At 43.7% G+C, this 16,057-nt stretch overlaps 1 protein-coding gene across 1 annotated transcript in view; it reads left to right on the forward strand.

Annotated features, from left to right (window-relative positions):
- The window catches only part of LOXHD1 (lipoxygenase homology domains 1), a gene marked incomplete at its 5' end in the record, with an annotated part of 100,799 nt that overhangs the window by 63,706 nt on the left and 21,036 nt on the right, over positions 1-16,057 (forward strand). The window contains 3 exons of the mRNA XM_009699881.1: positions 3,135-3,320; positions 5,995-6,122; positions 10,573-10,690. Of these exons, the coding sequence (XP_009698183.1) occupies positions 3,135-3,320; positions 5,995-6,122; positions 10,573-10,690 (432 nt within the window). The remainder of the gene's footprint in view (positions 1-3,134; positions 3,321-5,994; positions 6,123-10,572; positions 10,691-16,057) is intronic.

Consider the following 16,057-nt stretch of genomic DNA (forward strand, 5'->3'; position numbering starts at 1 on the left):
CGTGCAGTGTCCTCTGCTTGGAAGGTGTCTTCTTGTTGATCCACGTCCCAGCAATGACATCGATGTGCCAGTCTGCTGTGGTTGCCATAGAATCAGTCCATATTGTCCTGGTAGAAAATTGCAGTGTTCAGGGACATGGCAGAAAATTGCTAGTTATCTACTTGGGAAAAGTGAGGAACATTTCGTTCTCAGATTTGGCATTTGGCTGCTTCTGGAAAAAGGCAAGAAGTTCTGAATATGAGTAACTATGTGAAAATAGCATAGCATGGGGATTAAGTTTCCAGAAGCCCTCTGTATAACCCAGGCAGCAGACTTCGGGATTTAGTAGGATCATAAGATTTGCAGCATGATGCCACTTCTAGTTTGATATTATTCCCCTGCTGCAAATATACTCTAGTGAAAGCAGAAACAGTGGAACGTGAAGTAATTTGAAGGAAGCCCATTTATACCTGTCTTGTAAGCCTGGAGATATAATATTTACTACTGGTGTACTTTAATAGACACGCTGACATGAAAATAAATAATACAAGTTATTTGGTATAGGTGCTTTATGCTGTGCTCTTAAAACAAGTTTTAGTATTTCTTCTCCTAATGAATGAAAGTATCTCTGTTCCTAGACTGCTGTTGCCGCAGAGACACAGGTATGTCCAGAAGAGTCCTGCATTGATCTGCATTTCTAAACCACTTCTGGTTCAAACTCTTTCTCTGTCACAAGCGCCGAGTAAAACCAAGGACATATAAGTGTTGCAAGTCCAGTCCCTCGCTGACTAGGGACCTGATCCTGGAAGACCTTCAGGTCTCTCTAGTATCCTCTGCACCTTCCAGAATAAGCAGGAAATCCCCCTTTTTTTTTTTTTGCATCTTTTCCTTTTATCTACCACTCAAATCCTCTTGCTTTTCCCCCCTGTTGTTGCATTTAGTGATTGGGAGCTGCTCAGTGCAAATTGTGCATCTCGGTCTTAGTGATGTGAAGCACTCAGCAGTCCCTCAAGGACAGTAGGAATGAGTTACAAAGGTTTTCAAACAGCCCAAGGATCTACCTGCCTTTGAAATTCTGTCATTCTAAGTTAGTTCAAACATGTCAGGCCAAACAACTTGTCGTGATATCGGTATGCATGCCCAGGTTACACTGCTGGTGTGGCCGTGGCTTTGGATCATCCACTGTATTGGCATGGTCTATCCAAAGATTTGCCTGGAATTGAAAGACAAGTCCCAGTGCTCTGCTCTAGAAGTCCAACCATAAGGAAGACTCAGCACTGGGTGAATTTATCCCAGACTTTACAACATTGTTCTCGAGGCCATTGGAAATCTGCTTGTGTGCAGGTTCTCCAAGGTGGCTGGATGTGCAGGATGCTTTCCTCTGGCCAGTCACTGATACCAAAGGAGTTAAAGTTTGCTGTGAAAATCTGGTACCTAGCAATGTTGTGGAATGATGCTTTAGGAGGGGGTTGTAATGAACCCAAAAAAGCAGCAGACTTTAATGGGCTTACTAGGATTTTCCCTCTTGTTTCTTTGTCCCTGCTTCACTGCAGAGCTATTGCCCTGAACTTTCCCCACCACCTCGTCCGTGCCATCCTGCAAAAGGCCTCGAGAGGTTGTGTGCAGGCTCTCAGAGGGGCTTTGGGTTTGGAGAAGGGCAGCCAAGTTGGCAGAGAGGGAAGGCAAGTGTTATATTCCCATTCACCTCACACCCCAAGAATCTGAGAATTAATGCATCCATTTTAGACTTGAATTTCCCTAGTGGTTAACTCTAATTTTGTGCAGCTGCACAGGCATTAGTATAGTAATAATACTCCTAATAGCGGTGATGGCTGAAACCGTCAGATAAAAAAGATCACTTGTTTTGGGGGGAAAAAAGATACCACAGATATATCACCCTAGATGAAACAGTTATTAAAAATTATTTTCTGAGCGACTCTAAATATCCTAATAATTTAAAAACAAAAACAGTGAGAAATAAGGACCTCGTTTTCCTAGTAATGACACAAACCACACTTGCTCTGAAAATAATGAACTGCAGGTAGCTCTTTTATTCAACCTTTTATATACAGATAACTCATTGGAATGACTGGCTGACTGAGTTTCGTACATCAGCTGGGATACATAATTATGCTTGTAAGTCTTCCCCAGGCTGAATTGCCTGTGTTCTTTGAAAGGGACACATCCAGTTTCTTGGAGAAGTTTGCACCATCAGCATGCTTTAGCTGCTGATATACCTGTAGGAACATTGCTTGTTGCTCTTCAAGGCCCTTGCCAGATTCAGCTCCAGGTGGGCTTTGGCTTTCCTAACCTCATTCCTGCACACTTAGGCAGTGCCTCTGTTTCTCCAGGTCCCTTGTCCCTGCTGTCACCACTAGTATTCTTCCTTTTTCCATTTAAGTTTTGTCAGGAGCCCTTTGTTCATCCATGCAGGCTTCCCGCCACTCTTGTGTGACTTCCTGCCCTCCAGGATGGATTATTCTTGAGCTTGGAGGAGGTGGTCCTTGAAAGTCAACCAGCTAGAGATGTAAGCTCCATCTGTTGGCTCCGATACAAACATTGAGCTTTTGCGGTTTAAGGAGACAGGAAGAAAAGAAACAGCCTGATACATACAGCTGACTTAGATGTAGATTTGTGAGGGAAGGAGGGCTTGAATAATACTTGTGGGTGTTTGCAGAGCTGCATCTTTCATCTTGGCTGTGAAGTTTTGGGTAGTCACTTCTAGGTGTTGCAACAGCAGTGGAGAGGGTTGGAAAGATGGAGAAATAGATCTGCAGAGATCAGCAAACTAGCAGATAGAGGGGCAATGGAGCAGAAGCAGAGTAGTAAGAGACCGGACATGTTTTCATGTAGGTCACTCCAGTCTACTTTGTTTACTTTTGGGACTGGTAGTGTCCTGCCTTCCCTCATGCTCAGCAGCCCGTGACCTGAGCTTTCTTGCCCACATCAGCTGTCATATACACTGACATCTTGCCTGTTGGGCAGCAATGGCACAAACTACTTCACAACTCCCTCCACTCCACTGTGGAAGTGGTTTGTGTGATGGTGTATGTAGTCGACACTCTCAGTCCTTCATCACTGGTTAAAACACCCAATCAGGGTCTGTCCTCCGAGGAAATCCCCTTTAACAAGCGTTTTCTCGCTGACTCTCACAGGTGGGGCATGATGGTGCTACCCCTGAGAGCTGCTGGCTGATGGAAGAGCTCACCATCATCGTGCCCACCAAAGGCGTCATGTATAACTTTGTCTGTAAGTGCTGGCTGGCCAGAGACAAAGGGGATGGACTCACCTCACGAATCCTCAACATCCTGGATGCGGACTGTGTTAACATTGGCCTCAAGGTAGGGTCTAGGCTCATCTTGTATCTTCAGCTGTCGCGTGGACCTGTGTTGATATAGGTTGTGTGTCAGCAGTTCTCATACTATGACTTCTGCCTGTGGTTTGGACCTTTTCTTTGCAGAGGGCTTTTTTGTTATCTATTTAGCAATATCTTTAGGAATGGTTTAGCGTCATTATCACTGTTTAAATAATGCTGGCTGGATGCAGCCGTGGCGTAGGTAGAAGGACAGGGTAGGGCAGAGCATGTAGGACACAGTTCAGCAGTATGTCCTCATTTTGTCACCACACCTGGAGCACCCACTCCATCACCTGGTATCCATAGAGAGGGAGCAGCTGTAAGGTGAACACCTTTGTGCAATCTAACTCCATCGTGTTTTGTTTGAGGAGAGACTTCTAACTCATCAAATTAGACTACCGGAGATATTTTAACCTCTGCATAGTGTGGCTACATATCAGCTTTTCTGATATGCGATAAGGAAGCTGAATTCAGTTAGAAACTAATAGTAATTGGGAGTTGTTGAAACATGGAGACATTTGTAAGCTTGATCTTTGAAGTGAATAACTGACTGAAGTTGAATAAGCAACGACAAAAACTATATAGTCTTTTCATCCATACATATGAAATTTGAAGTAATGTGTGCTATGCCATATTTCAACTAAACACAAACTGGAAAGCTGAGCTATGCTGATTTTGGATGTGAGATTTATAACAGAAATAAGTCTGGATGAATGGGACAATAATACTGTGTTTAATACCTGTATGGCAATTTAAAGTATCTGTAGATGTGTTTCTATTTACAGTGAGGTTACATTTTCATAGTACATTAATTTTACTTTATGCTGTTCTTGATTCCCAACCTAAAGATATTCTCCCGAAATATTTCTTGTTCCCCACACAAAACGTGATAACATTTTTAGCATCTGTGAGGGGTTCAACAACTCAACACAGGTTTCAGTGGTGGAATTGACCTAAGAGGGAAAAAACACTCCCTCAGGCTGAATACCAAGGTTAAAATCTAATTTCTTAAAAACTTTCCATCAGTCGTTTAACCTTCTGGATAAGGTTTCCAAACTCCTATTGGTGAGCTGATGGCTGGCCCATAGATTGAAGTGGGTGTTAATGAAGACATATGCTCAGTCTTCCTTTAAAAGCCCAATCCTGAATATTTATTTTCATAAGCATGCCAAAAATAGACACATCTAACTAAATTTGTTTTCTGTGATGTCGGGCCAGAAACTTGCTGAAAGGTTTGAAGAAAATCAGGGGAGCTGCTTGAGACATGAAATCAGAAGTGTGCATAAGACTTTCTGACCAGTCTCCTAGTTGAGGGAATTTAGGACTGTGCCTTCATAAACAGCTTTAGTTAGAAAGTGAGTTTAATTGGTTTTGTTTAGAGTTCAAAGAAGACTAATGTTTTTAACATCTTTGGGAAAGTGAATGCTTTTTTGTTTTGCTTTTGCCTGACTCTTGCACAGTCATACGTTAATTTTCTTCTTGGCTTGCTATTCCCTCTCTGTGCTTTAAAATGAGCATTTGCCTTCCCATACATAGAGAAACTAGTCAATGTCCACCACAGTCATTAAAACCTTTTAATGCACTGGTAAAAGCCTTTTTCTTCTCCTACCCATAGCAAATGTGATGCTTTGTTATGATTTAAACGTGTGTGGATGAATATGTGATGGACAAGTTACTCAGGATTCAACAAACATGAAAAGTAATTTTTCTACGATATTATTCCTTTGAATTGTTGATTTAGGTGGCAATCACAATTCAGGCCAATAGAACTTGCCTAGCAATGCACTATTTGAAATATCTTTTGTTGGGGCTGTTTCTTGATATTCTTCCACCTCTTAGATCCGGACATCTTGTTACCATAGGTATGATGTTGAAAGCATCTAAGTGGCCTAAAAGTCGTAATGCCACTGACAACCACTGGAACTTGTACACTTTTGAAATATTTGATTCTGAATCTTATTATTCACGTCAGGAGAAAAGAACAAAGTTCGGCTAATAAGATGACAATGATGCAAAACGTCTTTTCACAAACTGACATACATTTAATGTACGAGATCTGGGAACACTCTGCATTTGATGCAGCAGTGTGCGTCTCACTGGGAAATAGGATAGCTGCATTTTTCTGCTGTAGAGAATATTTGGATATATAGACTTCAGAACTATTAGTGATATTAGACTAAATGTTACCTAGATGGACACTGAACAGTTGGGGGAAAGGTTTTGCAGTCAAGAGAAAGAAACAATTGTGCCTTTGCGAGCTGTTTTTTTAAAAATGGCTAGAGTTTGGTGCAGTACAGAGGTACGGAGTGCTGGGAGGTGGCCGGGAGGAGATGCCAGTAGCAGATGTCCCAGGTCTTCATCATTTCCCAAGCATATGGTGGTCAAAAAGAATCTGTCTCTCTCTGAGTCTATCTAGGCTGAGAAAATCTGCGAAAAAAAATCATAGATGGTGCAAAGAGGAAGGTCCTGTAGCAAGTTCCAATCTCTAAGTTTACCTCTGAGAACCATGATGTGGAAAGAAACCAGGAAGCCGTGTTGTAACCATTTCTGGCAAAGCAGCAGATCTTCTCAAAAGGCTATCTGGCCTTTTGCCCAGACTTTTGCATGGGTTAAGGACAGCTGTTGAATGAGAGCTTCTGATTTTTTCAAATCCTCACCAGATCCTCTATGAAGTCACGGTTGTGACTGGAGACATCGAAAGCGGCGGTACCGATGCCAGTATTTTCATGACTGTCTTTGGATCCAACGGGAACACTGAGGAGATGCAGCTGGAAAAGAATGGAGACAGGTACGTAACTTTGTCATTTTTTGTTGCTTACAAGTGGAGTGATAACAGATTCTAGTGTCAAGTCAAAAAGCACTTGGGGCTTTGATCGTGCTCCCACTGAAACACAAAGATAAACTCCCACTGACTTTATAGATTCAGAACTGGGCCCCTTGTAAGTGTTATTGGAACGTATTTAGCAGACAAAAGGATAGCACTGTGTAGCCAGGGCAACCATCCTTTGTCATTTCTAGAAGTTTTGTTTAACCTGTTCTTCAGTGGCTTTAGAGATAAGCATCGTGAACAAAATTACGAAGCACGAAGCCCTGCATCACCTCCAAGAGGAACTGTGGACATTGCGTGAAACCATAGGTGCAATTTCTGCAAAACACATCTTTTGTGGAAAAATAAATAATTTCATTTAAACGTTATTTAATGGGAAGGCATGAGTAACTACATAATGAAAGAAAGACAAACTGACATACACACATCTGCCTTGGGAAAGGCCTGTGATGTGAAGGTGCTGACTCTCCTCCATCCGCTCTCCGCATTTGCTGAGCTGGCCAGACATCAGGCAGCTTGGTCCAGAAGATGCTTGAGGGATGCCAGGGCCTGAGCTGGTAAGCTGAGGGCCCTGCTGAGAAGTGGGCTTCTTAGCTCGGGCTCTGTGCCACGCTAATATAACCGTGTGGTTTTGGAGCTGTACCTGACTTCTCTGCAGCTGGCATGAAAGGGATACACGATGACATCTGTCTGCACACACGTGGCCTTAACAGTGCAGAGAGATGGAAAGGGGCTGGGAGCTGTGCGGAGTGCCGCTCTACATGCTCTGGTTTTAGTAAAAAAGTGAAATATCATGTATTCTTCAGCAGAAACAGCTAATGAACACTGTAACCCTAGCCTGATGCCAGCACTTCTGTAAGCCAAAAAACCCCACATGCCACTGATCCATTTCCTAAAGCTTTCCTGTTCCTTTCTAGCACCTCCCTTGGTACAGAAAGCTTTGGCATGCTCAAGAATGAACATGGCACTAACCATCTTTTAGAGACGGGCTTCATCAGGCTTAAATTTAATTAATTGACTACCTCTGATCTTATTCAGCAAAGCATCTACAGAGTGTCAGAAGGGCTGAAGCATTCAGCCGCACAGTTTGAGCTCAGCTTGCTGAGGTGATGCCGGACTCTCCCGCCAGCCTCCTGGCAATGAATTTCCTCCACCACAGCTTTGCATATCATGTGTGGGCTGGATAATTGAAGATAAGGCTCCCTGCACAGAGGTGTTTGCTCAGGGCATGTTTTACTTGCAGCTGTCATAGCAGAGTGGGTGTCTGGGCAAGTGTGTGCATCTAAGCTTGAAACCTTCATGTGTTTAGTTAGTAACAAGCGCGAGCCTTGTTTGCTCTGAAAAAAATGTAGCAGAGGTGCTGCTGACTAAAATCTCCATCAGAAACACAGCTGAGTCATGCAGAAAACCACAGCTTTTGGCCCTGCTCCCCATCACAGAGAGACATTCAACATGTGGGGCAATGCACCTCGGTTACCTGCATGTCTGGCTATCGGTGACATCCCCCTTCCAAGATCCCAGGCAATCCCAAACTAATCTATCTTCCACTGTTTTAAGCCTAACATTCAATTCTAGTAGGCGGGAAAATGGACCACAACTGTTTGTATTTAAAAGTAAAGCAGACTTCACATCAGGGTATGTCAACCAAAAATCTCTCAAAGCGACCAAAACATCTCCAGCCCCTCAAGAGAGGGATTGCGGTTTTGCTCCACCTGGCCAGGCAAGTGATAGCCTTAAACTATGCGACCTATAAAAAAAAATTGCATTTTTCTGTGTGGGTGAGATGGATAATCTCTGATATAAGGATATGAAAATGCCATAAAGGAGAGCCACACAGTTTGTATGTTATTAGTTGCTTGGGTTGTCTTTTGCCAGTAGAAGTTTTGCAAGTTGTTGAAAACTCATTGAGGGTGTATAAAGAAAGAGGACATGTAAAACACACCTATTAATATGTTAATATCCCCAGGATGTTGTGCTATTCTTTCAGGATTTACTGGCACATCCCTGCTAGCTGGAGGTGCTCCGTATCACACCTCCAGCTGCACAGAGTTCCCATTAGCACACCCTGCAGAGGTCCCCAAATACACATACTGCCTGTTTCCACACCAGTCCCACCAGTCTTCATCCAGCTGTTAATAACACAGGTTTCCCTGGCTTTTGTTTCACATGGGAACCTCGCCAGCCTTTGCACCAGCAGCAAGGGATGGGTGAGAGCCGCTGCAACCAAATGGTAAAAGGCACTTCATCGTTATTGGGGCCATCCAGTGCCAATTCACTCACGGCAGCTTAGTGCATTACGAAGAACTGTCTGCCTAACCTGTCGCAGATTTAAGGCAATTTAAGCTACATTACTGTTATTGCCAAGACCTCTGGGCAACAGAAATATTTATAACTGCAGGTATGGGTAGGAAAGCTTAATGAAATCCCTCAGATAAATGCTTCGGTGTCCTAGAAAAGGAATAGCGGCAGTCAGCTTGTCTGGGTACTTCTTCCCTTCTCAATTTTTTTCAGGCTTATGTTCATGTTCGTATAAATCAGGGATAGAAGAGAGCTCTTGGGTCACCCAGTTTGTCACTTTAGCAGTTGTTTCCCTCTAGTACAATGACTTCTTGGAAGTAGCAGGTGAGTATCAGCCTTAGAAACTGTAAACAGGGCATTTATTGAAGATAAATAAAGGTTTATTTTGCTAACAGACTGTTTAGCTTAAAGTTGCTCAGCCTGGAAAGGATCAGAGTGAGGGACTTCTATGAAGTTTTGTAGGTAATGGTGATTCTAATGAAAACTGATCATGAGATCATGGGATAATGCAGGCTGGCAGGGTCACACCTTTTTCTTAAATAGAAGTGGAAATCAATCCAGTCCAGGCACAAAAGCGCATTCTCTTTCTCACAGTGAGACAGGCTGTCTTGGTATCCGGTACCACAGAAAGACAAATAACAAGAGAGGGGAGTTTTTCAAAGAGCAAACATAACCCTTAATAACTAGAAATGGACTGGGACCAAAACGCCCTATCCAAATGCCTCTGGGAGTGCAGGGAAAGCAATGCCTGGATGAAAACTGAGAGGCTCGAGCCAATCTCTATTGCTAACATCTGCAGCTATGCAGGCTCAGATAATGGTGTGAGGATAATCACATTCACGCTGCAGGGTGTAATCTGAGCAGAGCTTGGTAAAGAAATGTGTTTTTCTCCATATCCTGGCCCTGCACAGCTATAGGAGGCTGAGTACCTCGCCAGGAATGAGATATCATCATTATGGATTGTCTACGTTATGGTGGTGCCCACAGTTTGCAGAGCTCTCTCCAAACCTCTCGGCAGGCTTAGGTAACTCACTCGCAAGGAGAAGTTTGCACAGAGGAGGAACCTCAACAGCAGAGTGGTCATTGTGGTGCTTGGTCGACCCAATGGATTTGGCTGTCGTTTTACTTAGCAAGGGTTGGATTTCCATCTCCAAGCCCACAGCAGGTCTGCCAGAGTATTCTGGGGGCAAATCGAGAAGATACACTTGCTCTGAATAGAGTAATATTGAGCCTGAGGCAGCTCTTTCACTGGAGCAAGGCTTTCTTCCTGGTGCCATTGATACTAAGATGGAGGTGAGGTGGCTGCAGTCCTAGCAAATGCAATATCTTCTTCAGGAAGCATATGTTAGCTGTTTTTCCCCTTTTCCTACTTTCTGCTGATTGCTATGGATGAGCAGTTCCTACACATCCTTGTGCCTATATACGGGAGCCAAGCACAGGGTAAGATCTTTCATGCAATGTTACACAAACCCACCCCGGCTCTTACCAAAGACGAAGCCAGTTTGCAAATCCGTATTCCCCAAAATCACAAGGGGAGTGCAGGATGGTTGATTTTGGCTCCTTTCTAACACAATTTGCCTATGCTTACTAAACTTAGGCATTGGGCTCCAACTTGCAATCAGGTTGCCGTATTTAGCTGAGCTGCAGCAACTGTCTGTCTCCACGGCAAAGGCAAAGTTATGTGCTGCGTCTTAGCGAAAGAAGATTAAGCAAAATTGCTTTGCCTTCTAGTTGGGATGGGCGAAGGGCAGGCACGTGGGCAGACGCCAGGAGGAAGGTGACGTGCAGAAACCTGACTGTGAGTCTCTATTGTTCTGGTTACAAACAGAGTGATAATGTATGCTACAGGCTGCCTGGAATGACTCCAGGTGCCTCGTATGGGTTTGATTTTCCAGGGGAGGAGGAATCCCTGTCAAATCTGCACTGAGATGTCTTGCCAAAAACACAGTAGCTGGTGGTTGTGGGACAGGAAAGCTCAAGTCCGATAAAGTGCACTGATAAACTTTTAATTTGAGGCCGTTGGCAAGGCGTGAGTTGCAGTATGGTCAGGGGATTGAGATGCAACGATGCTGTAAAGCAGCGGGAAACTTCCTCGGACTTTCAATCCCTCCAGGTTTGAGCGAGGCCAAGAGGACAGTTTCATCGTGGAGATCGCCGATATCGCACCCCTCAGGAAGATGAGGATCCGGACCGACGGGAAGGGGACTCGCCCGCACTGGTTCCTGGAAAGGGTAATGCACTTCATATTGCGCATCTCTTTGCAACCTGCTTGTGTTGAAGGCTCTCAGCCCTTGAGAAAGAGGAGAAAGGCAGCGAACGACTCAGTTTTATTAATTTGCTACATTTTTCCATTTGGTTTCTCAGGGCTGGTTTTTTTTCCTCCACAAATTGAGTCAAAAAAGAAGAGAGCAAGGGCAAAAGCTGTGCTGTAAAGCTTTATCACAGTCTCTGCTGTTAGATCTTACTCTCCCTCTCTGCAAAAGAACCTTGGCTTGCCACCAAGGCACCTGTGGTATCATCTGGTCCCCGGGATGTACCCTCAGCTTCTGCAGACCCCTGCCATCCTCTGACCCCATGGGAGGGTGGATCTCCCTCTGCCAGGCAGGGACAGCTAGCGTGGGCCTGGGCTGGGTGGGACGTTTCTGATTAATCCATCCTTTCAGGTGAAGCATCCCACCTCTCCCCTTCTCTTCTCCCTCTAGCACACAGGCACATTTCTTTCTTTTCTTGTTCGTACAAGTAAGGTGTAATTTCCTTCTTGCATTTTGAATAAAGCATGCAAAATGGCTCTTACCGCTTCTGTTGATTGTATTTTTCCCTCATGTCTTATCTTGTACAAAAGCACTGTGCTTGCCTTTATCTTCTCTACCAAACCACCAGGTCCTTGTAAAGATCACTTGTATTTGGGCAGTTAAGTGTAGTTTGCTTGTTATGGGCCCCTATAATTATATTTCTAAGACAGAGATGGAGTAATGTGCTGATTCCACACCATCAGATGTCACTAAGGGAGAAACACATCTGCACCATGTTTCTTTAGCAGGCTTTTTCTGGAGTAAGTATCCTGCTGACATTTTATGAGAATGGGTTAAGACCCGGTAGCTTAACCCATGGTCAGAAAGAACAGTGCATGTTTTTTTTTTTTATTGGGTCTTTATCCTTTTTGACTAGTCTGAAGCTGTCCTTCTTTTTCCCCATAAATAATGTGTTTCTAAACACTGGTCCTAGGTAGCCACCAGTTTCCAGTAAAGTGATGAACTGTTCTTCCCCTCCATTAGCATGGGCTAAGAAACATTTCTGTCACGCGGTACCTTTTTTGCTTAAGCATTGCCACTTCTGACTTTTTTCTCAGCAACTCTTGTGTAGCTTTCCAAAGCATTAGACCTCCAGTATATATCTTCTGAATAGAAGCCATAGACACATAATTTTTCTCTCTGTGCCTAAGGAATAACTCAATCTGTTCTCTGATTTGATCCGGTCATCTTGGTCAAACTCCCCTTGCCAGTTCCCCGATAGTTTTCCCTGAGTTTTACAAAGGATATTAATATATAATGAAATCAAATAAAGCTTATTCATCCAGAGGGATGCTAGAGCTTGCAATCATGAATTAGCAATAGCTCATAGACAAGGGATGGTGGCATCTTTAGTGGCAGGTAGCACCTTCCCACCTTCCTGTGCCAGGTCTATCCAGTTGATCCAACACCTGAGCCTGCTGGACCGCCCCATCCAAAGCAAGGTTTTCCCGGGGATGTGGCCAAAAAGGACTCTCACGTGGACCCATCTGATGGACTTAAGCATTGGGACAGGCTCCCCAAGGAGGTGGTGGACTCACCATCCCTGAAGGTGTTCAAAAAACATTTAGACGTGGCACTTTGAGACATGGCTTAGTGGGCATGGTGGTGTTGGGTGTACGGTTGGACTTCACGATCTTTGAGGTCTCTTCCAATCTTAACAATTCCATGATTCTATGATCTTTATAGCTCTACAGAAGCAACAGGTAGACCATGCACGCAACTCTTTGAGACCAGGATTTTGAAAGGTTTTGAAAATTGTACCTGTAGTTTCTATTCTTCATACAGAAACAGAGCATGGAGGATCTTCTAACTCCAGTGATATGCAAAGAACTTTATTTATTAGGTTTTTTCCCCACCTTCCCTGCAAAGTAAACATAGCATTTGCATTCTCAGGCAGAGAGTGAGGACAGGAGTGCTCTGGAAGAGGGGAGGAAGGATTTGTGTTCTCTGATTTGTATTCCAGCCTTGAAAACTTATGTAGCCTGGTGTGACATGAAAACTGATCTGAGCCCATTTCCATTTCTGTCAAAAGTGCATATTAAAACTGCATAATGAAATACTTGTGGGGGTAGTGCTAAACTCTCAGACAGATGGTTCACAGTTAGCGCTAACTAGCACAGTGAAATGAGAAGCTAGATTAAGCCATCAACCCCGTAATTAACCATTTGTTGCTCCATTTATATACAGGATATTCTCTGTTTTCTTGTTCTATTAAAATAACAATAAATGATGTTTTTAATTATCTTTGGTCTTTTTGTAAACTGTTGCTGGTCATAATTTGTACTGCTTTTAGTTTGCCAGAAATAGAAATGCATAAATATCAATTAAAATTCATGAATTATCGATGATGTTGTACACAGCCGAAAGATCCAATTTACAAGCAGGGAAGTAGTCATATTTTTTTTTCTGTCTAGATAAAATACATTGGAATTTCATTCAGAATCTCAACAAAGTAAGGAACTCGGTGCCAAAGCTTCAAACTGCACCAAAAGTGGCAATAAGTTTTAAATGCTGATACTTAATCCTCTAGAGGGAACAAAATTTGATTAGTGATGTGTTGGACCAGAATTAATATTATTGATTATTGCCATGCACAGAAAAACATACCGAAAACTCTCCAAAGCTAAGCAACTCTTTCTGATCTCACCACTGCTGGGACAGACATAGAGTTTGGATATTTTCCTCTGACCTAATGCTGAATCTTATGTTCTTCCACATCAAGCCACCATGATACTTCTCTGTGTTTCTGAAAAATCAGGGAACAGAATCATAGAATCATAGAATCATGGAATGGTTTGGGTTGGAAGGGATCTTCAAAGGCCATCCAGTCCAACCCCCCTGCCATCAGCAGGGACATCTTCAACTCCATCAGGTTGCTCAGGTTGGTCCATCCAACCTGGCCTGGAAGGTTTGCAGGGATGGGGCATCTACCAGCTCTCTGGGCAACCTCTGCCAGTGCCTCACCACCCTCATTGTAAAAAAATTAGGAAACTTGTCTAAATGCATGTTTTAGAAACCTCCTCCTGGGATAGTCGGTTCCTCAGTCCACATGATGATATCACCTGCTGCCCAGTGTCTTAGATGCGAAGTTGAAAAGCTAGAAATAAGAAGGGATGAAAGCTGTCTGAGTGAAATAACAGCAATTGTGAGACTGTTGAATTCTGCGGAGTTGCTTCTCTCAGAATTTTAATGTTACTTTGTGCTGTCAAAGCCAGGCAGATAAGAAGCTGCCTTAATGAAGCACTAATTGCATTGCATTCAAACGTCACAAATAATCCTGAATGTGGGACTCAGTCTTTATTCAGTTCTTTTTCCTTTATATGAAGGAGATTAAGAGAATTTGAGACAATTCATTATAGAGCTGAAGCTGACTGTTATTCTTTGCAACAGAGCAAAGTCTTTTTGTTTTACAGTCAGAGGACCCTGGTTTTACACGATGACTAATGACATGCGACAGAACCATAAAAACCTGTGGTTGAGTCTTTAAAGGTGAATTCCAGGACCTCTGTATTTTGGTGTTAGTGGGGCGTGAGCCCCTGCGGAGCGTGTTTTACACTGCAGCTGGGAGAAGACTGGGTAGAGGTAAATCAAACCATTGGACATGTCAAACCTTTCTGTTACAGCACACAGCTCACAATTAATTTTCAAGTTAACCATTTAAAGTTCCTGTCAGTCAGCTACAATATTTCTTCGGCTACAAATTATCAACATTTTATTCATACACATTGCTCCCACTTTCTTTTCATTGTTCATAGGTGTTCTACAGCCTGGTTAAAATCCATGCATAATTAGTGATAAAGTTTGAGCTTAAAAGCATTCAGGATGTCCCCAGCAAGTTCTAGGTACCCTAAAAAATAGTTTAGATGCAATGTAAAGTAGCAGTTTCATTGCCAAACCATAACTAATTTTTCTGAGAGGAACAGACAGAAAATAAAAATAGTCTCAGCTCAACTCCCTGAGATGACTTTCTTGACCCTCATGATTGAAAGCAAAAATCCTGCCTCATCCTCTGTGTGTGCAACACCCACAAACATCTCCTTGTAGGATGGGGTTCATCTTGTGCTATTTTAGTCATCGAAAAAGCTACTTTCAGCTTTCATCTCTTCTACCAAAGTCTTTAGACCTCCTCTGTAGTCAGCGGAGAGACAGATCTGAGAGACGCCTTGAGCGGTTCTTTACCTGACCCCCAGCTTGGGTGGGATGTGTTGCTTCCCTGGTGATACCCAGCTCCCATCCCTGACCGTAGGGAGGGCCAACATGATCCACTTGGGCTGGATGCCCGGCATTTCGGTGGTTTGTGCTAGGTAAGGTAGGCAACGTACCCACGTTGTGACTGAGCAATGAGCCTGCCACAGGTTTCCTGCTACCTCCACGTCCCTTGCTGCGATCTCCCTTGAGCAAACGAAGCTCATAAAATGAATCTCTTTCTCCTGTCCGCATCTTTCGTGAGCAGCATCCCCGAACGAGACAGGAGAGGCTGCTCCCTCTCTGTGCTAACTGCTTACATGAAGCTGCATACGGATGGAATCACTCCTCCTGGGTGAGGGGCTGGGAGGGGTGGAAAGAGAGGGCATTTTGCTCGAGCAGTTTTAGTAACCAGACAGTTTTCCCCAGACAGCATCTGGAGCGTTGGGCACGGGCTGGTTATTTGTGAGAAGTCTGATCTCTCTGTCTGCGAGTGCACTCCAGCTGGCAACTCTAATCCGATCCGACCCCCCCTGCTGCTTTCCTGACATTTCCCTGCAAGCTTTGCTCAGGACATTTTGCTGCTAACAATGTCACTGTCATTCCCGAGCAGGGCAGAGGTAGAGCTGACTGAACCTTTCCTAGCATAGAGTTTATGCACCAAACCGGGGGAAAAAAGGCATTTTCGGTCAACCTGACATTATTCACAATTAAAATCTGCAAAATTTTAGCCAAAAAAAGGTTTCTAGATTGGACATCTGAGAGGATGTAGACATCGTTCATGCATCCTTGAGAGAGGAGACTTCCTTCTGGTCTGTGCCCTGGCAGAGAGAGCACCAGCTGGGATGGTGGAGACCTGATTTCTGCTAGGTTCAAAGCAAGGATTTGATTCAACATCTCTTGACTCATAGAGCAGCTGGTTTTTGGCCACAAAGTAATAGTGGCACCGGCTGTGAATACACAGCTTTTTAGAAAAGTGGGACAACTTCAACAGCCCCAAATGTCCTGTACCTCTGGGATAAAGGTGCTGTGTTACAGATTCCTGTTTAGCATCAGGAAGAGAGAAAATCCCAGATGAGTGTCCTACCCACGGAACCATATAATGCACAAATAACATGGCTA

Source organism: Cariama cristata, unplaced genomic scaffold (genome assembly GCF_000690535.1).
Source record: "Cariama cristata isolate BGI_N322 unplaced genomic scaffold, ASM69053v1 scaffold2595, whole genome shotgun sequence".
Taxonomy (NCBI): Eukaryota; Metazoa; Chordata; class Aves; order Cariamiformes; family Cariamidae; genus Cariama; species Cariama cristata.